The sequence below is a fragment of the Lissotriton vulgaris genome, chromosome 6 (genome assembly GCF_964263255.1).
Source record: "Lissotriton vulgaris chromosome 6, aLisVul1.2, whole genome shotgun sequence".
Taxonomy (NCBI): domain Eukaryota; kingdom Metazoa; phylum Chordata; class Amphibia; order Caudata; family Salamandridae; genus Lissotriton; species Lissotriton vulgaris.
Genome location: NC_141694.1, coordinates 649,411,556 through 649,433,431, shown reverse-complemented (window position 1 = coordinate 649,433,431; position 21,876 = coordinate 649,411,556). Strand labels below are relative to the sequence as shown.

General features: G+C 48.5%; 1 protein-coding gene across 1 annotated transcript in view; it reads right to left on the bottom strand.

The window, feature by feature from the left end:
• MDN1 (midasin AAA ATPase 1) overlaps window positions 1-21,876 on the bottom strand; it is a 2,142,100-nt gene that overhangs the window by 1,212,307 nt on the left and 907,917 nt on the right. The window contains exons 44-45 of the mRNA XM_086926648.1: window positions 20,497-20,656; window positions 132-248 (exon numbers count right to left, since the gene is read on the bottom strand). Of these exons, the coding sequence (XP_086782774.1) occupies window positions 132-248; window positions 20,497-20,656 (277 nt within the window). The remainder of the gene's footprint in view (window positions 1-131; window positions 249-20,496; window positions 20,657-21,876) is intronic.

The window sequence follows — 21,876 nt, the reverse complement described above, 5'->3', positions numbered from 1 at the left end:
AGATTGGTCACAAAAAGCGTTTTAGAAGCATCCACAGGTACAAAAACACCTGTGTGACTACGTTTGCACCCCACTCACTCTATACAACAACTAACATTGACAAAAGATTAAACTTAAAAAGAGAGAAGTACCTGAAACTTGAATGAGGCGTTATAGTGATGGTGGAGCCGTCAATAACTCCTCTCTCACTTATCGTCAAAACACCTCCAGGCTCAAGTAAAGCATTTAAGCGGTCCAAGACGGATGCACTGCAAAAAATAAAGGTGTGTATGTGCATAATTCAGCTATAAATTATACAGACAATAATAAGGTGGAAATAATTAAAATAAACAGGGAAAACATGGGAATTCTAGATCACTGAACTACACCTCTCCAGTTCTGTAATTGCCATTCACATTCTTCTAACACAGTGTATCAAAATTGTCAGTTTTGTTCATTAAAAACTGAAAAACACCAATAAGTAAACCGGGTCAAAACACTTCCCTTGAGCTTCTACTTAATGGACAGATTACTTACCTTTAGCAATAACTTACCTGATAGAAACTATTTAGCTGCAGATTCCTTGCCTTAGAATTTTCCCCAAGCGTCAGACTGGATCCAAAATGTTTTCATAAGCAGCATCCCTGTGTGCCGGTAGGTGGCATCGTTCATATCCGCGTGGCATCGTCCACGAGGAGTGCCTATATAGCAGACACCGCAGCACACTAACAGCTGTTTCTTTTTGCGACTTTCCACACTAGGAGTGCAGACCCACAAAGAACACTGACCAATGGAAAGCACTGTCCCACTAAATCATTTCGCAGAGTGAGAAGGATAGGTGGGTCAGTAAGAAATCTTCATCTACCTAAGTCTCTACCCGATAAGGCGCTACCGAAGGCAAGTAACTTGTTCATCTGATAAAGACGTCTAGCCACAGATTTGTTACCTTACAATAGATACAGAAGGAATAACTCATAGGAAGTGAGTCGCTGAAACAATTCACATCAAAAAGCCAAGCAGGACCGAACAGGCAAAGTGCCAATCCTGACTTGCCTGACTATCCAGGAAGTAGTTTTTGTGAACGTGTGCAGAGAGACCCACATTGCCTGGCAGATGTCCAGGACCGTGACTCATTTGCCAACGCACAAGTTAATTACCTTCGGTAACGATATATCTGTAAGAAACAGTAGTTCGTGTTAGATTCCTTACCTTAAAATATCCCCAGGGGTCAGACTGGATCCGGAAAGTTTTGCGTAGCAGTACCCCTGTGCGTCGGTAGGCGTCGTATGTGGCTCCGCGTCCATCGTCGGCGCCTGGATGACAACGCCGGAGTACTTAGACACCGCCCTCACGCGCTGACGTCAGTTCTTATACACAGCTTTTCCGCACCAGGAACGCAGAGCCATGATAAAAACAGACACTGGTGCCATAAAACTAGGGCCCTCAAAAGGATGTACCTTAACGCTAGATATCGGTTCGCAGAACGGGGAGGATGGGTGGGGCGGTAAGGAATTTAACACTAACTACTGTTTCTTACAGATATATTGTTACCGAAGGTAAGTAACTTGTGCATCTGAAAGAAACAGGTTAGTGTTAGATTCCTTACCTTAGAATAGATACCCCAGCAATACCAACCCTGTGGTGGGCCTGCGAACCAATGATCACACCAGAAAGTCCTGTAGAACAGAACAGCCGAAAAAGCCATCTCTCGGGACTTGGCTGTCCAGGTAGTAGTGTCTAGCGAACGTGTGCAGAGAGGCCCACGTAGCTGCCTGACAGATGTCCTGCAAGTGGACTCCCCGACCTAGGGCAGTAGTAGCCGCCGTGGCCAAAGTGGAATGGGCCCTCAACCCAACAGGCGCTTCCTTTTTAGCCAAAGAGTAGCATACCTTGATGCACAATACGACCCACCGAGAGATGGTCCGTTTGTGCACCGCCCAACCCTTCTTAGCGCCCACGTAACCAAGAAAGAGCTGGTCGTCCACCCGGAACTAGCGTGTGCGGTCCAGATAGAATGAGAGCGCACATTTTGGGTCCAGACGGTGGAGCCCCTCTTCCTCTTTCGAGGGAAGCGAAGGCGGTAAGAAGGTGGGCAAGGTGATGGACTGCCCGATGTGGAAGGCTGTGACTACCTTGGTCAGGAAAAAAGGAACGCGTTCTCAAGACAACTTTGTCCATATGGACGGAAAGGAGGTTTGGATTAAAGAGCCGGAGGCTTGCTCACTTTCCTGGCAGAGGTAATGGCAATCAGGAAGGCAGTCTTAAGAGTGAGAAGAGGAAGAGGGCAATTGTGAAGTGGCTCGAAAGGAGCGCACATCAAATAGGTAAGAACAAGGTTCAAGTCCCACTGAGGCATCACGAAAGCAACAGGAGGAAACATGTGAATGATGCCCTTCAAGAATCTATTTAGAAGAGGGAACTTGAAAAGAGAAGGCTGATCAGGTAGCCTTAACAAAGCCGAAATGGCAGAGAGGTAGCCCTTGATAGTGCCCAGAGCAGAGCTGGACAAGAGAAAGAAAAACGAGGAGAACCTCTGAAAGAGGGCAGAAAGGGGATCCACAGCCTTTGCTGTGCACCATGCCACAAACTTGTTCCACCTGCAGGCGTATTCCGATTTTGTGGAGGGAATCCTGCTGCCACAATCACGTCACAGACCTCAGGAGGCAAGTCAAATGGCCTCAACAGTCGCCGCTCAATCTCCACGCATGTAGGTGGAGACTGGACAGGTTCGGGTGGCGGTCTGTCCCCTGCTGCTGTGACAGAAGGTCCTCCTGAAGAGGCAGACGAATCGGGGGATCGAACGACATGCTGAGTAGCTCAGGATACCAGTATCTTCGTGCCCAGTCCAGAGTCACAAGGATGACTTGGGCCCGGTTGCGCCTGATCTTCTTTAGCACTCTGGGCAGAAGCGGTATAGGCGGAAAGGCGTACAATACACCGCAGATACACTTGCGACGAAAAGCGTCTCCAAGCGAGTGCCGCCTTGGAAATTCCAACGCGCAGAACTGATGACCTTGCGCGTTCTCTTCGGTGGCAAATAGATTTAACAAAGTCTCTCCCCATAGCTAAAAGAGACCTTGCGCCACGTCCGAGTTCAGACACCATTCGTGATCAATCATGCACCTGAGGCTAAGTTCGTCCGCCCTGGCGTTCAGGGACCCTGCTAAGTGTTGAACCACCAGGGTCACGCCCTGGCATTCCAGCCATTGCCAGAGGCACAGAGCCTCCTGACAAAGGGTCTACGCTGTTTGTTGGAGCACCACATGGCGATAGAGGTTATCACCACTAAGAAGTCCATCTTGACGGTAAGGAGCTTTCGAGGATAGTTGTGCAGTGGCTCAAAGGGATTGCACAATAGAAAGCAGAGTACTAGATTAAGGTCCCACTGAGGCATGATGAATGGGGAAGATGAAAATGTGTTAAAGTCTTCTCAAAAACCTATGTACAACAGAGGATTTGAACAGGAAAGGCTGATGTGGCAACCACAGGAAGCTGAGACGCAGAAAGAAAGCCCTTTAAAGTGCCCAAACCAGAGCCCTGCTAGGCAAGAGAAAGAATAAAGAGAAGGACTTGAAAGAGGGGGGCAGAAAGAGGGTCAATCTGTCTCTGCACACCCTGTCAAAAACTTCCCACAACGGCAGGCGTACATTATCTTGGTAGAGGGATGCCAAAATAACATTGCAGACTTCGCACAAGGTCGAAAGCTAGCATCTGTCACCACTCAATCTCCACTCATGAAGGCAGAGCGTTGCCAGGTTTGGGTGGAGAACTCTCCCCTGCTGCTGCAACAGAAGATCCTCCCGAAGGGACAGCCTGATTAGAGGACCGAGGGCCAAGCTCAACCGCATGGGATACCAACCTCAGAGAGCCGAGTCCAGAGCCACAAGAATGACTTGGGGCCAGGTACTCCTGATCTTCTTGAGAACTCTGGTTAAGAATGACATGGACGAAAAGGCGTACTGAAGGCCTGAGCTCCACTCAAGATGAAGAGTCTAAAAGCGAGTGTCACCAGTGAGATTCCAGCTCGCAAAACTGTCGAAATGCGTATTCTCAGTGGTAGCCAAAAGATCTAACCAATGCTCTCCCCACCCTTGAAAAAGGCCTTGCACAACCTCCGAATGGAGACACCTTTTGTGACCTGCTAGGCATCTTCGGCTGTGGTCGTCCGCCCTGGAGTTCAGAGAGCCTGCCAGGTGTTGAACAACCAGAGATATGCCATTCTGATCCAGCCATGTTCAGAGCACAGGGAATTTTGGCAAAGGGACCATGACCTCACCCAGTTTGCTGCAGTACCACATGGCGGTGGTGATGTCCGCGAACACCTGCACTAGCCTTCCCTTGATGGAGGGTAAAAAGACTTTCAATGCCAGACAGATTGCCCGGAGTTCCAGTAGAATTATGTGCAATCTGGATTCTTCCGGAGACCAGACACCTCTGATCTCCACCTCTCCTAGATGGCGGCATCATCCCAGGAGGGATGTCACTACTGTCAGAACTGCTAAGGGATGTGAGAGGGATCTGCTGCTTACCCAATCATAGTTCGCTAGTCACCGCTGCAGATCTTTTGCTGTTCTCTCCGAGTTTTGGACCATGTTGGAGAGATTTCCCTGATGCACAAGTTACTACTTGTGTAACGATATATTTGTAAGACATTAGTTAGTGATAGATTCCTTACCATAGATTCCTTACCTAGGAATATCTCCAGGGGTCAGACTGGATGCAGAAAGTTTTGTTAGTAGTGCCTCTGCGTGTCAGTAGGTGGCGTCGTGCGGCTCCACGTCCGTTGCTGGCGTTGCCGAGATGACGTCACAGAGACTGCTTAGGCGCCACCCATGCGCGCTGACGTCAGTTCTGTACACGACTTTCCGCACCAGGAACGCAGAGCCATGCAAGAAACTGACCACTTGTGCCAAAAAACTAGGGCCCTAAAACGAGATGTCCTTAACCCTAGAAATATGGTCGTAGAATAGAGAGGATGGGTGGGGCGGTAAGGAATCTATCACTAACTAATGTCTCTTACAGATATATCGTTACACAAGTAGTAACTTGTGCATCTGAAAGACACGTTAGTGGTAGATTCCTTACCTTAGAATAGATACCCCAGCAATACCAACCCCAGTGGTGGGTCTGCGAACAAGAATACACCAGAATGTCACAGAAACAGAACGGCCAAAGAGGTGGTCTCTCAGGACTGGACTGTCAAGGCAGTAATGCTTGGTAAACGTGTGCAGTGCAGCCCACGCCGCGTCCCAAGGCAGTAGTGGCCTGGTAGAATGAGCACGCAGCCCCACAGGAGGCTGCTTCTTGGCCAACGAGTAACATGCTTTTATGCACAGAACAACCCAACGAGATGGTTTGTTTGTGCACATCCCAAACTTTTTGGTGCCCACGTAACCAACAAAGAGTTTGTCATCCACTCGGAACGGTTGTGTGCGCTTTAGATAGAACGAGAGAGCACGTTTTGGGTCAAGAAGGTGAGCTCTCTTCCTCTTTTGAAGGATGCCAGATGACAGAAGATCCTCCCGAAGAGGCAGTCGGTTCGGGGGATCGTTCACCATGCTGAGTAGCTCGGTATACCAGTATATTCGTGCCCAATCCGGAGCCACAAAGATGACTTGGGTCGGGTCGAGCTGAATCTTCTTCAGCACTCTGGGTAGAAGTGGTATAGGCAGATAGGTGAATAACAGACTGCAACTCCACATGCAACGAAAAGCGTCGCCTAGCGAGTGCCGCCTTGGAAATTCCAACGCACAGAACTGATGACATTGTGCGTTCTCTTCTGTGGCAATGAGTTCCAACTAAGACTCTCCCCACTGCTGAAAGAGACCTTGCACCACGTCCGAATTCAGACGCCAATTGTGATCCATCAAGCACCGGCGGCTGAGTTTGTCCGCCCTGGCGTTCAGAGAACCTGCCAGGTGTTGAACCACCAAGGTAATGCATTGACGTTCCAGCCATGTCCATAGGCGCAGAGCCGCCTGACTTAGAGTTCAGGACCCCACCCTGTTTGTTGCAATACCACATAGCGGTGGTGTTGTCCGTGAACACCTGCACTACACTTCCCCGGACAGAGGGAAGGAAAGCCTTCAGTGCAAGTCAGATCGCCCGAAGGTCCAATAGGTTGATATGGAGCCTGGACTCCACCGGAGACCAGAGGCCTCTGACCTCTGCCTCTCCCAAGTGGCCTTCTCACCCCAGGAGGGACGCATCAGACACCACTGTGTGCTCCAGTTGGGGAAGGGAGAGGGATCTGCCATTGACCCAATTGCGATTCGTGAGCCAACACTGCAAGTGTTGGGCAGTGTCCTCGGATATCTGGACATGATTGGACAGGATGCTGTGCCCACTGGAACTTCAGGTCCCACTGCAGAGCCTGCATATGCCATCTAGCATGTTGCACCAGCAAGATGCAAGAGGCCATCAGGCCCAGGAGCCGGAAGGTCATCCTGACGGGAATCCGAGACCGAGGCAGAAAGATTGGAATCATAGCCTGAATATCCCAGACTCGCTGTTCAGGAGAATAAACCCGAAACCGGGTCGAATCCAGAAACGCTCCGATGAAGAGGAGCTTCTGAGAGGGATTCAGGTGCAACTTCGGCACGTTGATGGAATACCCCAGCAAATGCAGGAGGTCGGCCGTAGTCTGAGGGCGGGTGTCTTTTAGCTCGCTGCTAGTGCTTGGGGGACTTATGTTCGTGTTTATTTCATTACTACTGAACTGCACTGATTTGTACTGCTGTTTTTAAAACTTGGAAAGTGTACGCTACCTGTTTTCATTCCAACGCTAACGCAGTGTCCGTCTGTCAGAGTGGCCCCACGGCAAGGTTAGCGTTCTAGTTGTTGCTCCTCCTCCAGCCCACACCTCCTACTTAAACCAGATGCAGCATCCACGCAGCGGGCGCACCGACGGCGTGCCAAAGGCAAGCCTGTCTGCGCCCATCCGCGCCCAGGGAGCGACCAGCGCCAGCCACGCTGCTCGTTACTCGCTAGAGGAGCAGGGAGGTAAATGGTCCTTTAGTAGAAAGGAATTGGTGGCCCTGGATAATGGCAAGTGTACCGGCAGTCCGTCAGAGTTTTTCTAGGATTTGCCCCACCTGCCAGTTCTGCTTTCATACCAAGGAGCCAGTCCCTGCCCTGTGTCCTGAGAGAGAGAGCAAAATTCGTGCTGCACTAATTAATTAATGCTCTATCGTTATACATGCCCCCGATATACATGAACTTCTCTCGGATGAACACTTAGATGTGCTATTCATAACTGAAACCTGGCTCAATGATTCTTGTGCCCCGGTGGTTGAGCTTGCTATCCCTTTAGGATATAAAATTGCAAGATTGGACCGCAAAACCGGGAGAGGGGGCGGGATTGCAGTGGTGTTCAGGGATACTTGGGTCTTCTCCAGGGAGGCTTCAGTGGGATTAGTGGAGGAGGAGGCGCTTGACTTTTCGATTGTCATATCGCCCCATTATACACTGGGCGGTACATTGGTCTACCGGCCGCCTGGCCCCCCTGGAGCATTCCTGAAAGCCCTGGATGATGTCATAATTCCACGGGCCCTACACTTTCCAAATTTCCTCCTTCTGGGCGACTAACATTCATTTAGACTGCCCTGAGTCCTTGGGTTCTAGGCAGCTAATGGACCGGTTTGATCTGGCACAATTAACCCAGTGGATAAAGTTTCCCTCACATCAAGGGGAACATATAATTGACCTGGTATGCTCCAACTTTGTCTTGTTGGCATCTGACCCCCCTTCAGGTCACTTGGTCAGACCACTATCTGGTACAGTTTTCTTTTATTATAGGGAAAGTCCCATCCCCTATAGTCCCGGCCCATAATAAACCGGCTAGGAAGACTGACATTCTGGCCCTCTCTAAGGTTCTCTCAATGTCATGCCCGTCGGTCTCTGTGGACCTTGAAGAAGCGGTAGATAGTTTTCCCTCCTGGATCAGTCAAGGAGTTGGTGCTGTGGTAAAACCCTCCTCTACCAGGTGACCTAGACTAATCCCATCTAAATCTTGGTACTCAGGCACTCTTAGAGACCTCAAACTGGGTTGTAAAATACTAGATCGGTGTTTGCGTCGGGAGTAAGGTCCCCTGGCCAAAAATGCTCTGACCAAAGCTCAGAGAGACTACTATGCAGCCTTTGGGGAGGCAAAAAGCAGTTTCTATGCGGAATGGATTGCTAAAGCTAACAACAATAGCAAGGAGATTTTCTCCATTGGCATCTGGCGCTGAACTTACGGTCCTCACAGCATCACTTCAATGGTGTGAGGAGTTGTCTAGCTGCTTTGTTGAAAAAAATACAGAACATCCAAGACAGTCTTGGGCCGGGTTCCCTGGCACCGAGGGAATCTTTACCTCCGCCCCTTTTAGCTTCCACTCTTTCAGTTCCTCCATTTATGAACTTTGTGCCTATAGCCGGACTGGATACCCTGGCCATCCTCAAATCTCTCAAGTCGGGGTCTACGACTGACCCTTGTCCTGCTAGAGTGCTGGTGGGGGTCGCTGAGGTGGTCTATCCAGAGGTCCATAGGATTATTCATTTATCCTTACAGACCGCTGTTGCTCCTTTGAGCTGGAAACAGGCTAAGCTCCTACCACTTTTGAAAAAACCTTCTTTAGACCCGTCCAAACTTGTTAGCTATCGCCCTATATCTCTCTCCTACCGGCACTGACAAATGTCTGTGAGAAGGTGGTCTTTTGACAGCTTGAGGCCTATATGGAAACATCTGGTCTTCTCCATCCGGCGCAGTCTGGTTTTAGGGCAACTTATAGTACCGAGACTGCACTGGTGGAAATGGCTGAGGCGATCAGGAAGGGCCTGGACGCGGGCAGCAGAGCGGCCTTGATTTTACTTGATCTCTCTGCCGCCTTCAATACGGTGCCCCACCAATTACTTCTTGCACGCCTTTCAAATATTGGCATTACTGGCTCCGCCTGGGACTGGATGAAATCCTTTTTGGAAGAGCATACCCAGCAGATTTGGATGCCTCCTTTTTTATCAACTGCCAAGAAAATGTCTACTGGAGTCCCTCAGGGCTATACGTTGAGCCCTTTGCTCTTTAATATCTATTTGACTACTCTGATTTTTCTGGCCGAGGAAATTGGTGCAAAAATAATTGCATATGCTGATGACACCCAGCTTCTATTTACCTGGAAGGAATCCAACCTGTCAATAGAAATTTCCCAGAACTGTCTCTCTGCTGTGTTTAATTGGTTGGCCCATGGCCAACTGAAATGCAATGAGGACAAGTCTGAGGTCCTTTTATATGGTCAGTTCCCGCCCACCTTTAGAGAATCTTTATGGCCTCCAGACTTCCCTTGACCTAATTCTGAGGGCGCTCCAGCAAAAAACTTGGGGGTCAGGTTTGAAGAGGACCTGCAGTTTACGGTGCAAATTAAGAAACTCACTGGAGTTTGTAATGGCACCCTCAAGTCTCTTCGGAGGTTCTTTCACTTGCTTCTGAGGCCGGCCAAGGAAATGGTCGTTCGTGCTCTCATTCTCTCTCGCACCGATTATGCCAATGCTCTGTATGTGGGAATTTCAGGATATTTACAACAAAAAAACGACAGACTATACTGAATGCTGCAGCTAGACTTCTGTTTAACATCTCTGGAAGATCTAGGGTCAAACAGCATTTACACGAGTTGCATTGGCTGCTTGTGGCTCAGAGAGTGCAATTCTGGCACCAAGAGCTCTGCACGATCTTGGACCAACGTACATCAGGAATGGTTTTGCTTTCTATGTCCCTAATAGATCGTTGCGTTCAGCTACCCACCGACGGTTGGTGACCCCACGATTCTGCAGAACGCGGCTGGGGGGGTCAGTCTCTGTCCATCAAAACAGCTATAGCATGGAACTTCGTGCCTCTGGAATGACTCTTTAAAAAGCAACTGAAAACCTTACTCTTCAAGCAGTCGTGTTAAAGTTTTTGCTCCATCGGGTCACTGTTATTTTGCGCGCTAGGACACTCTTGAGTATTCGTGCGTGGTATAAATCCATTAGAACATAAAATAACTGCCTGGGGCAAGCCCGCCCTCAGCAACCAGTCGTCGAGGTAGGGAAAGACTGACATCCCTGACCTGCGCAGATGAGCTGCGACCACCGCAATCACTTTCATGAACACCTGAGGGGCGCTGGTAAGGCCGAAGGGAAGCACGGCAAACTGAAAATGCTCCTGGCCTACTGTGAACCACAGCTAACGCCAGTGGACCAGCAGGATGTGTATGTGAAAATATGCGTCCTGCAAATCCAACGCTACCATCCAGTCTCCAGGGTAGTCAAAACTTGAGCCAGAGTCAACATCTTGAACTTCGCCTTCCGGAGGAAGCGATTGACATTCCTGAGGTCCAAAATGGGCCGCAGGCCCCCCTTGTCCTTCTTGGGGACCAGAAAAAAGTGGGAATATCAACCACGTCCTACTTCTGGCCCAGGAACGCGCTCTATGGCCCCCTTGGCCAGGAGGGCCGTGACTTCCTGCTGGAGAAGGAAAAAGTGATCCCCCGACATGCGGTGGAACGGAGTTGGCATGGCTGGGGGGTAGACTGGAAAGGGAAGAAGTGACCCCTCCGGACGGGTTGCAGCACCCACCTGTCGGAAGTGACAGAACACCAATGGGGGAAGTGATGTTTAATCCTGCCGCCCACTGGCATGGGTGTGCCCCAAAGCTCAGATAGGAAGGCTTTGAGGCGGATGACACTGGGGCGGAGGTGGACTGACCCTCATGCCGGCTCCCGGAGCCGCCACGGCAGCCTCCACACCAACGGCCGTGATGGGTTTGGTTCTGTGCAGGCTTCTGACTGAACGAGCAGGCAGAGGCGCCCCTTCCATGGCCACGAGGGAATAAAAAGTAGACGTGATTGGGCACGTGACCGAAAGGCCCAAGGACATGGCCGTAGCTCGAGAGTCCTTTAAACGCTCCAGCGCACTGTCTGTCCTATCACCAAACAGGCGAGTGCCGTCAAAGGGCATGTCCATGAGCAAACTCTGGACATCCGGAGATAACCCGGTAGATCTCAACCAGGCGTGGCGACAAAGCCCCACAGTCGTTGAAATTGCCCTACCAAGGGAGTCCGCGGTGTCTAAGCCACAACGAATGGCGTATTTAGCCACATCCTTACCCTCAGCCACAACATGGGACAGCACAGCTTGGACCTCCCCCAGGCACTAAGGTAACACCTGAGCAACGGTATCCCACACTGCGTGGTAATAGTGGCCCAACAGACATGCCGTGTTTACCGAGCACATTCCCCAACTGGTCGAGGAGAACAACTGCTTGCCGAACTGCACCAGCCTTTTAGAATCCTTATCCGGTGGAGCCATGGTAAAGGCACTCTGGGATGTCGAAGCTTGAATGACCAGACTCTCGGGCGTCAGATGAGTAGTCAAAAAAGCAGGGTCACCAGGCGCCGGACGATGAAGCCTGGCGGCGTTCTTATCCACAGGGGCCCCTGTGGCCGGTCGCAACCAAGTGCCCATCAAGACGTCAGTGAGGGCGTCATTAAAGGGCAGCAGTGGCTCTGATGAAGTGGACGCAGATTGGAGCACCTCAGTGAGGAGATTAATCTTTAGGGACACCGTAGGGAGATCAAGGTTAAGGACCTCAGCTGCCTGATGGAGCACCACCGTGTACGAGGCACCTTCCTCCATAGTGGGCGGGGAAGAGGCAAACCCCGGATTGGAGAAGACGTCAAGGTCGCCAGCCTCCTCCAAGTCGTCTGCCCAATCCTGCTCAGAGACACACTTATGAGCAAACGGGTCCCCGGACCCCTCCCAGTCGTCCTCCACCTCCGACGTGTGCAGCAAAGACCGCGGCGGCAGGGACCGGGGAAGGAACAAACAGCGTTGAAAAAGGCGCCGGCCGGGGCCGAACTGGCGCTGTGTCCCAATTCGGATCCCAGGCGGGGACAAAACAGTCAGGGAACCGGGCAGAGGTGGAACCAACTACATGCACTGCGGCGCCGCAGGCGGAGCCGGAGCCGGAGCCGGCGGTGTAGGAGCTCCTGGCGCCGTGACCGGAACCAATCGTGCAGGATCCTGCGGTGCCAGTGCCACTGGCAGCACAGGGATCCGAGCCGGCAGTGGGGTCGGCGGTCCGGCAGGAGCATGACACGGGACCGCGGGGCCCAAAGGCACACCGGCGGGAGCCAGAGGCCTAACCAGGCGATCCAAGGCAGCAAGAAATTCCTGCACCTGTGGGGGGAGGGTCGCCGACGGACGTAAGGCGTGAAGGCCGCGGGACTCCCAGGTCTGCATCCGAGGACCGACGGGGGGACGTCAGAGAGCAACAACGCTTCTTCAACTTCTTTTTGTGTCGTCTCTTACCTGAATCCGAGCGTGAAGACTTGAGGCCCAAGGAGCGATGATGGTGGCCCCACGAGCGTGCTCTAGAACAGCTCCTGGAACGCGAACGATACTGGGAAGAATGTCGAACTTCAAGCAACTTCCAGCACCGCTCCCTCAAGGCCTTTGTGCCATGGCCCGCCAGTCCAGACAGGACCGGGAGTCGTGGTCGCGCTCCAGGCAGTAGAGACAGATGTCATGGGGGTCCGCCACCAACATATTGCGATGGCAGGTCCCACAGGACTTGAAACCAGGAATACCTACATGCACCAGAGAAGACCAACAAGAGACAAAAAGTCCCAAAAAAGATAGTCAAAAAGTGACTAAGGTACGTCCTCTTACCGGATCTGCGCTTACTGGCGCGGAAAGAAGAAAGAACTGACATCAGCGTGCATGGGTGGCGCCTAAGTAGTCTCCGGAATGTCATCTCGCCACTTAAGACACCAGCGTAGGACGCGGAGCCGCACAACGCCACCTACTGACGCGTAGACGTACTGCTAGAAAAACTTTCCGGATCCAGTCCGACGCCTGGGAATATAATACGGTAAAGATCCTATCACTAACGTGTCTCTTTCAGATGTTGTGCCCACTTGAACTTCAGGTCCCACTGCAGAGCCCTCATATGCCAGTGGGCATAAGTCAGAAGAAGGAGGCCTCTTTTGGTGCCACCTCTATAGCTCTAGTGGCACTGGTATGGATTCTGGCCTTGATCTTGGACCTGGAACAATCAGAGGACACTAGGGCAAAAGAGTTGAGGCAAGGCCAGGAGCCAGGGTGGGCTGACTTTGCCAGCGCATAGTCAGCACCAGAGATGGACCTGCTGGTGGAAGGTCTATTAGATCCCACAAAGGATCTTTGAGGCCCCAATCTTGTCAAAGGGATAATAAAAAGTTGCAGAACCGCTTAGTTGAGGGCCACAATATGCTGCAGATTAGATTATGGCCAGGGAACTAAGGGCACTTCGGCTTCAGATAAGGTACTGGTTCCAAGAAAGAGTTAGAAGTCAGAGCCAGGTTTTAATTTAGCTGAATGTCCTCATACTTTGAACTCAACATAGACCTACTGGAATAGGATGTGCATGAACATAGTAGGCCTTGTGACTTAGTTTGAGACAGATTGGCTTCCTGTTCATTGATAGCCTTTAGCATACACCAAGGAGCATGTTGAAGCGCTTCGAGTAATATGTGGTGCAGAGGCAACACAGACAGCTGTTGTGCAGGTTTGTGACATGACAGAAATCCTCTCGTTTTGGCAGGTAGCGGGTAGAGGGGTGGGGTGGGGGTTGCAGAAGTAGAAGGGTACATCACTGCAACCTCCCCCAAAGAAATTGGAGGAAAAACTTTGTTAAAAGGGATGAATTCTGTAGAAGCAAAGATACAGATCCACGTCAAAACTGCAGAAAAAGATCTGGCGTCAGAGCACAGGCATAACGTCTACATACAGTTCTGTGTTGTCATGACAGTAGACGAGCTGGACCAATGGTGCCATCTACTGATGTGCAGAAGATATTGCAATGTTTCCGGACTTACTCTGGCATCTGGAAAATTTACAAGGTGAAGAATATGCGGCTTGAACTATCCATCAGAAAAGGAAATTCAATTAGCCAAATTAACAATACAATAAGTTTTTCTGAAAACACCACTGTAGTAGCCCTATTGCAAAACCCAAAAATATATGACAAAGTAGCCTCTACCACGATGGGCAAGCACTGTGCTAATCAGATATTTATCTTTAAGGATATCCAAATGGTGCCAAACATTCACATCACACAGTACAGAATCAGTGAGGCAATTTGTTTGAAGGAAATAAACTGGAAGAATTCTTACTTTTATCAGCTTTTTTGCAAAAGTCATTGAAAACCAGAATGCAGGAGGGTTTTTTTAAATTCAGAAATAACTAAGAATTAAACGAAGATCATGGGAAAGAAACTTAATTCACTGTCACTCTCTGATAACCTCAAAAAGTAAATGATTCTCAATCCCGAGGCAGGGTTCCAAAGATGATGTGAAACAGGTGAATACATTACTGAGAAAATAAGTTCTGCAATGAGGCATCACCTACTAGAGTATCATTTCTGAAGTCAGAGTTCATGCAGTATTCCTCAGCAAATCTGTGCATCAATCTCTAGGATGAGGCTTTACAAATATCTGGAATTAGCACATTCTGCAGCAGAGCAGCAGTAGCTACTTTGTCATGTGGAGAATGTTCCTTAGGCTTACCAGGACAGCACCTGATAGCTTTTTTTCTAGCACGTAATTATAAAAAAAGAACAACTTACCAGTAGCATTCTTTATAGTAGATACTCTAACTGTAGACTACACATCTAAGAACATTCCAGATGCGCTAGACTGGGTCTGAAATGCTTTTGGTAGCAATGCTCCTGCTAGAAACAGGTGACAAAATGTGGCTTTGCAATGACTCCATTCCACCCCAAAAATAACAGAGGAGACACGGATAAATGCCACTCCTGCAAGCGAACATCAGCTTTGTCTCTTTTTACTACCCCAGACATGGTGCGTGGATAACTGGTAGCAATAGTGTGCAGATTCCTAACTTAGGACTTTTTTAGATGGTAAAAAGAAGCCACTCCACAGAATGGGAAGGTGGGAGGGCAGTGAGGAGTCTGTGGTTACTATATCCACCAGAATTCTGATGGATGCGTCTAATCACAGATTACTCACCCTAGATTATATACTAAAGCAGCACCTGCCAAAGGTGGATGGTCTGTGGAGTAGATCCTGCATAACAGACTTGGGGAAATGTCCTTCCCGCGGAACCTGCCTATCAAGGCAATAGTGCTTCGTGAACGTATGCACTGACATCCATGAGAAAGCCTGCAGATTCCAAGAACAGACACACCATGAGACAATGCAGTGGTAGCAGCCTTGAACACGGTGAAATTGGCTCTCAGACTTATTGTCCAGTGCGTAGCAAATCCGAACACAGGAATATTCAGCTCAACAGAGTCCTGTTCTGCAAATCCTTCGCTTACTCTGCATCGGAGAACTCCACATACAGCTGATATTCCCCATGGAGTTCGTTGGAATGAACAATGTTGAAGCTTAAACCCTTACTCTTTCGATGGGTAAGCAAATAAAATGCGGATATATGTATTACCCAGCATGAAATAGAGTCACGACTTTAGGCAAGAATGCCACCGACTTGCACGGAAAAAGGAGGCTATGGCGGGGGCACTGAAAGTACAGTAAGGTCAGTCATGCGACAAGCTGACATAATCTCAATGGAGAAGATAGTCTTTATAGTCAGGAGATGCAAAGAAAAACTATGCATCGGATCGAAGGGTGTTTACATGAGAAACTTTAGGACCAAGTACAATTCCCACAAGATCATCACAAATGGTTTGGGGGGGCATGGGTGTGCAAGACTTTAATAAATATCACAACATGCGATTTAAAAAATAACTGTTGGTGCGGCAAAAGTAGAAATGCCGTAAGGGTTGAAAATTGATGGGCCAAAGACAAAAGGAAAAAATAAATAAAATCCTACAGCTTGGCTTGTAAAGTGTCAATCCAGAGGATACCACACCAGTCCACAAATTTGTTCCAGTATGCGGCTTAAGTGGACTTAATGAAAAAAAAGTTTAGTTGTTGAGGAGGACATCCACCACTTCTCGCAGCAAATCAAATGCAGTCAACTGCCACCGCTCAATGTCCAAGCATGGAGGTGTAGACTGCATAGGTTAAGATAAAGGTCCATTCTCTCTTGTTGAGGCAAGAGATCTAAATGGCAGCCTGATCAGAGGTCAGGTGCTCATGCTTGGACATTGCGGCACCACTCTCTACTGGCCTAAGCCGGAGCCACTAGAATAATTTGGGCTGGTCATTCTTGACTTTTTCCGTACTTGGGGCAGGAGATGTAGTGGCGAAAAGGGGTACAGGAGTCCAGAGAAGAAGGGGAGTGGGGAGATTGGGAGGAACTCTGTCCCTTATGGCTGGGATGCGCCTGCCGGACCAACAGCCCCGCCTTGCTCTATGAGCAGTGGAGCTGGCACTGTCAATATGTTAGGCCTCTGGAATATCCCCTAAAAGGAAATACATGGTTATTGAGATTACCAAACTGGTTGCTAGACTGGAGCTGAAAGGGCCAGAGAACATGGTGCGGCTCAATTGTCTTTAAAACATTTAAGAGCTGAGTCTTTCTCTTCATGAAACAGGTGGGAGCCGTCAAAAACCATGTCTTAAGGACACCGGGACATCCCAGGAGTCCATGGATCTTACCAATACGTGCTGCCAAAGCACCAAGCTAGTGACCACATACTTGCCTAGGCAAATGCGATGTGTAGGCTAGAGCAGGAGACAAACTTGGCCACATCCCAACCATCTTGAATGGTTTGGACTAGTAAAGGTTGCAGGACATACTATATCAAAAAGTGCACAAGTATAAAGCCCTAGTAGGCAGCTCACAGTTACTGCCCGTATGGAAAATATTGCTGAGAAGAACATACGCTTGCCTAAAATTGCCCAAAGTATCCACTTGTTTCGACTCCCTATCAGGGAGATTAGTTAAAAAGCATCAGGGTTTACCTTGCTAGTGGATGCCTATATCACCAAGTTCTCAGGTGTTGCATGCTGGGTCAAGTAATTGGGTCGCCTGGAGCAGGTGTGTGACGACTGTGGACTTGTCAGTTGATTGAAGGGCCAGAGCATTGCTTAGCCCAAGTGCTCAAGGAGTCGGGTAAGGAGTCTAGTCCACTGGCCTCATGCAACTCCATGCACCAGCAGTCTGTATTATATTGAGGGGCATTTACATCCCCATCCCTTGATTGTCATCTCCATGTGTCTTACTCTGATCAGAGTTCCAGCCCAAAAAGATTGAGCAATGTTTGTGCATGGCTAAGAGGCAGTGGTACTGTAGCTGAGTCTGAGGGTTCAGTATAGGCTGAGGAAAGTCTAGATCTGGATGTGGCCTCAGTCGAGTTGAAGCTGGTTCGGAGTTGGAAAGAATGATGGGTTGGAGGTCTTCTGGCACCTCGGTGCTCCTCAGTGGAATGGGAGCGAGAGAGATGCATGGTGACACCCTTGCACATTCTCTGAAAAGTGGTGGGAAGGGGCCGAGTCCAGTTCAGACTTCTCGTGTGCTTTTCTCAGATTTAGACGAAGACTTCAACTGTGAGAAAGATCCGGATCAGGAGTGTCTTGTGGAGCGGCATGAGAACCAGGAGAGGGTACACGCCCTCGACTTAGAGCAGGTTATCCCGCTGCTTCGCCACATACAGTTTCCAATCAAATCATCTGTTTAAACAGCCCCCACAAGGCTTAATAAATACCCTGTAGTCTTAAAAGGGAGGGGAGGGAGGGGGACCAGATCCTCTTCACAAGTGAAAAAAGAAGAAGGAGCAGAGCTCTGGCTAAGCTCTGTTCGTCACTGCCAAAGCTGTACAGAGTCAACGCAGATTAACACAGCACCACCTGCTGGTACATAGGAGCACTGCCTTTGAAGTTTCCGGATTCCGCCTGCTGATATTCACTAAGTGAGGAATCTGCTTTTATAAGTATCCATCAGGAAGTTGGTGGAACGTCTACGAGCAACTGTGCGGCAATGGCATCGTGTCAGAATCAAGTTATTGCGCATTGGCTCCGCCAACTTAGGGTCGGGGTTCATCCTCAGTTAAGCTCAAGGCGAATTCAGCTCGAGTCAGATACCACAATAGGTTGTGGGTCCCCCCTTCAGCAGCATCGGTGTCATCATCAAAGTCCAAGGAGCAGGAAAAAATGTTGGCATTGGGCTCAAAATCAGCACCAACACTGGGGTGGAACCTGAAGTAGACTCAAGTGGCACAGACAGTGCAGAGGACAGATCCTTAAAGATCAAGGTTGACCCAGAGGAAGCCAGAAGCGTGTCAAAGATGCATTGCATTTCTAAAGGCATCCACCTACGACGTCGCTACAAAACCGGAAACTGGGTTCATCAGGACCAATCCCTAGAAGCATGCGGACACTCTTGCGCCTTTTCAGGAAAATCTAGAATGGTGGGAAAGTACTGAATCTAATTTAGACTTCTTATGCTTCTTTTATGAATTACCTAAAGACTTCCACAGTGATGAAGAGATACCGCAGAAAGTCCTTTGGAGCAGGTCCTCACTGTCTTCTTCAACCGGGAGCGGACCTGCATGGAATTTGCGGCAATTTGCAACAAGAGCTTTTCTTCACGTTCCCGGGTGGCTTTTGGATTCTTGTAGGGGCAGTTGTTGCATGCCTTAGAGCTTGTTGGCACGTCAGTGCATCTGCCTAAGAGTCGTGCACAAAACCTAACCTCTAGAAGCATACCTCTTGGGGCTCTCTATGCGCCAGAGTTTAAATGTTTAAACCCTGTTGTCTTAGGAGGTGACCTTCCTCGCACACTGAAAGAATTTAGAGACAAATGGAGAAAATATCTCTCTTCAAGGTATGAGGAATAGGAGCAGAACTCCAGGTTCGAGTCGGAAGGCACAGAATAAAAGGAACGGTCTCAGCGTGCAAGGGTGCCAGTTATATGCGGATCCATTCATCATTTCAGGAGTGGAGCGAATGTTGATGTGGAGCTGCGCACTACTTTTGAGTTTTCAGTATCCAGCCTGGGGATATTCAGGAGGAGAGAAATCTTCAGTTAGAAGTCCCATTGAGGCATGATAAAGGGTATAAGAGGAAACCAATACATAAGTCTCTTTAAAAACTGACAAGCAATTAGGGACCTAAACAAGGAAAGTTGATCAGGAAGAGGAATGACATAAGAGCTGAAATGTAACCTTTAAATGTGCTTACAAAAAACCTGATTGGGAAGGAGATAGAGGTGAAGGTATTAATTCGACCACCTCCCGCAGCAGTTTAATGAGCTTTGACGCCCCTATCACTATCTAGGGTTCAAGATGAAGGGTCTGGAAATTGGCTTACAGAACATGCTCTGCAACAAGGAGAGGAGACCTGCTCTGAAAGGCTGTACGAGTGGGCTACAAAGGTAGGGCTACAGAAGGAATGCATATCACAGCCTCCTTGGCACGTTTTGGGTCATTAGTATAACTTTGGTCATGTCCTGGTGCGGCTTCCTAAACACTCGTGGAAGGGTATGGTGGAGGGGAATGCATAGCAAAAAGTTACAATGGTATCCCCCCTCATCCCCTGGTGCCCTACAACAGAAAGCAGAAGGCAAATAACGGAGGCCAATGCACATTCTTGCAAGTGATGAAGAGGTCCTAGTGAGGAATGCCCCACCTGGTAAAGATGGCCTGCACAATCTCTGGGTGGAGGTGTCACTAATTGTCGGCAAGATGACATCAGCTCAGGTTGCTGGCTCTGGTGTTCAGCAAGCCTGGCTAGATTGGCAACTATATATATATATCCTATGCGTCTCACAGACTCTGAGCTTCAAGGTAGAGATGAGAAAGCACAAATCCCTGCTTGCTGACATACATTTTTGTTGTGTTGTCAATATCTGGGTGGACCTAACGCAAAGGGAATGCAGGAAAGCTTTTATTGTCAAGAAAATCGAATGGAGCTTCAATAGTCTACTTCATTTTTTCCTTCACTCTGCACCCCTTGACAGGGAGTCAAATAAAAGCTGGAGACAATGGGAAAAAGGCATTTTTAGCGAAAAACCTCTTATTTAGACCTATGACTGCTACATGCCTTCTCACTAGGTAAACACATTTGCTGCGCAAAATGGCGGCCAAGGTAATATCAAGTTCTCTGACCAAGATGCTACCCAATAGATCCTCAAGAGAGTAAACTGTGTGACCAGGGCCATGGGATCCTCTGTGTCTCTAAGACAGCATGCTTGGCTGTATTCTATGGACTGCACTTATCACGTGTTATAAATTGTGCCTTGGGCCAGGACACCAACAACCGACCTCATGAGAGTCTGAGATGGACATCAGTCCATCACAGAAGCAGCACAGAATAAACATTGAACTCCTAGGGAGTTACACCCATTACACAACGCACAGAGGTTTTGAAGAACAAATGTAATAAAAAAGAGAACTTCTTGGACAGCAGCACTGCAGTTCCGTCGAAGGATGTGGGGAAAAAAACAACTGACATCAGAGCACCGGGGTTACATTAGGGAAATAGAGGAGTAAATTACATTAACACAAATGATAGCTTTCCAAGATCACACTTTTAAGCAAGCAAACTTTGTCATTGCTCTACAACCCTCAGGACGGTTATTTGTTTAACACTGACATACCTACAGAAGTTGACATTGTCCATGAGAAGCCAGTCCCCGGATTGCAAGGCCTGGACTAGCATTCCATCCACCCACTCAAAAGTTCCAAGGTTTCGGCCGCCGGAAGACTGATGGAGTTGGTCTTTAAAAGTCTGAAAAGCGGTAGCCAAACTGACAAACTCTGAAAAAACACAACTAGATGTTAACAGATGTTCAACCAATAGAACATAGATGCAAACTGGAATTTCTCAAAGTTTTCACAGTTATCGGACCAAAACATTAAGCAAATACTGACTAACTATTTCATGAACACTTCAATTCACATCTTTAGATAAGGACTAATTGGGGTAGGGTGCTTTTTACATGCATCAAACATTAGAGAATTATGTGCAGTTGCGCATTATCCTTTTAAACAACAGTAAGGCATATGTTACTTACCGTGTAAGCATCTATTCGTAAGTGTGGTACTGTAGATACATATGTTTAGCATTAATCTGCCATCTAGTGTTGGGCTCTTACGATTACAAGTGGTTTTTCTTTGTAGAAGTCTTCGAGTAACGAGGTATAGTGACTCTTCCTCCAGTGTGCATTGCCCATGTTCCTCTGCTCTTTTGTTTGGCTCATCGGGTGAGCGTTAGAAAGGAGAATAAAGTGACTGAATAAAGAGAATATGCACATAAATTTGAGTGTGCCAAGTATGTTTTAAATAGCTTGAAGTAATACGACTGAAAGCTTCAGGGGAGGCGGGTGGGTGCATATGACTCTACGGCACAACATGCTAGGAATAGATGCTTGCAGGTAAGAAACATTCAATTCGTAGCATGTTTAGCATCGAATGGAAAGACGTGCTCCCTTTTGCGGGGCTAGCCATCAGTTGAATTACTTGTTTGAAAGCTTTTAAGTACAGCTTGACCCACTCTTGCTTGTTGACTGGTGAGGACATAAACAAAATAGTGTTTAGTAACTGTATGTGGGTTATTCCAAGTAGCTGCTTTACAAATAACCTGTATAGGGATATTTCCGAAAAAAGCCATAATGGCTCCTTTTTTTACATGTGGAATGAGGTTGTGGTGGTGTATGTGAGAAGGTGGCCTGATATGCAGTGCTCACTATTCTAGTGAACACTATGTATCAGTCCAGCAACCCTTATTGATGATTGGTTGTAAGTCAACCTTATAGACCAGCTATCCTAGTAGCGTGGATACGAGCAGTCTAAGGCTAAAGACTCGAGAGGGCGCGTTAAGCCAGCTGTTTACCACACATATACCCCTTGAATACCAAGTGAAAGGACACCACACAAGTGTTATGAAAATAAACAGTTATTTATTTAAAGATCACAACAGCCCTGTACTCTTTATGAGGACAGGGTACTAAGCACAAACCAAAACTCTTACAAAAATA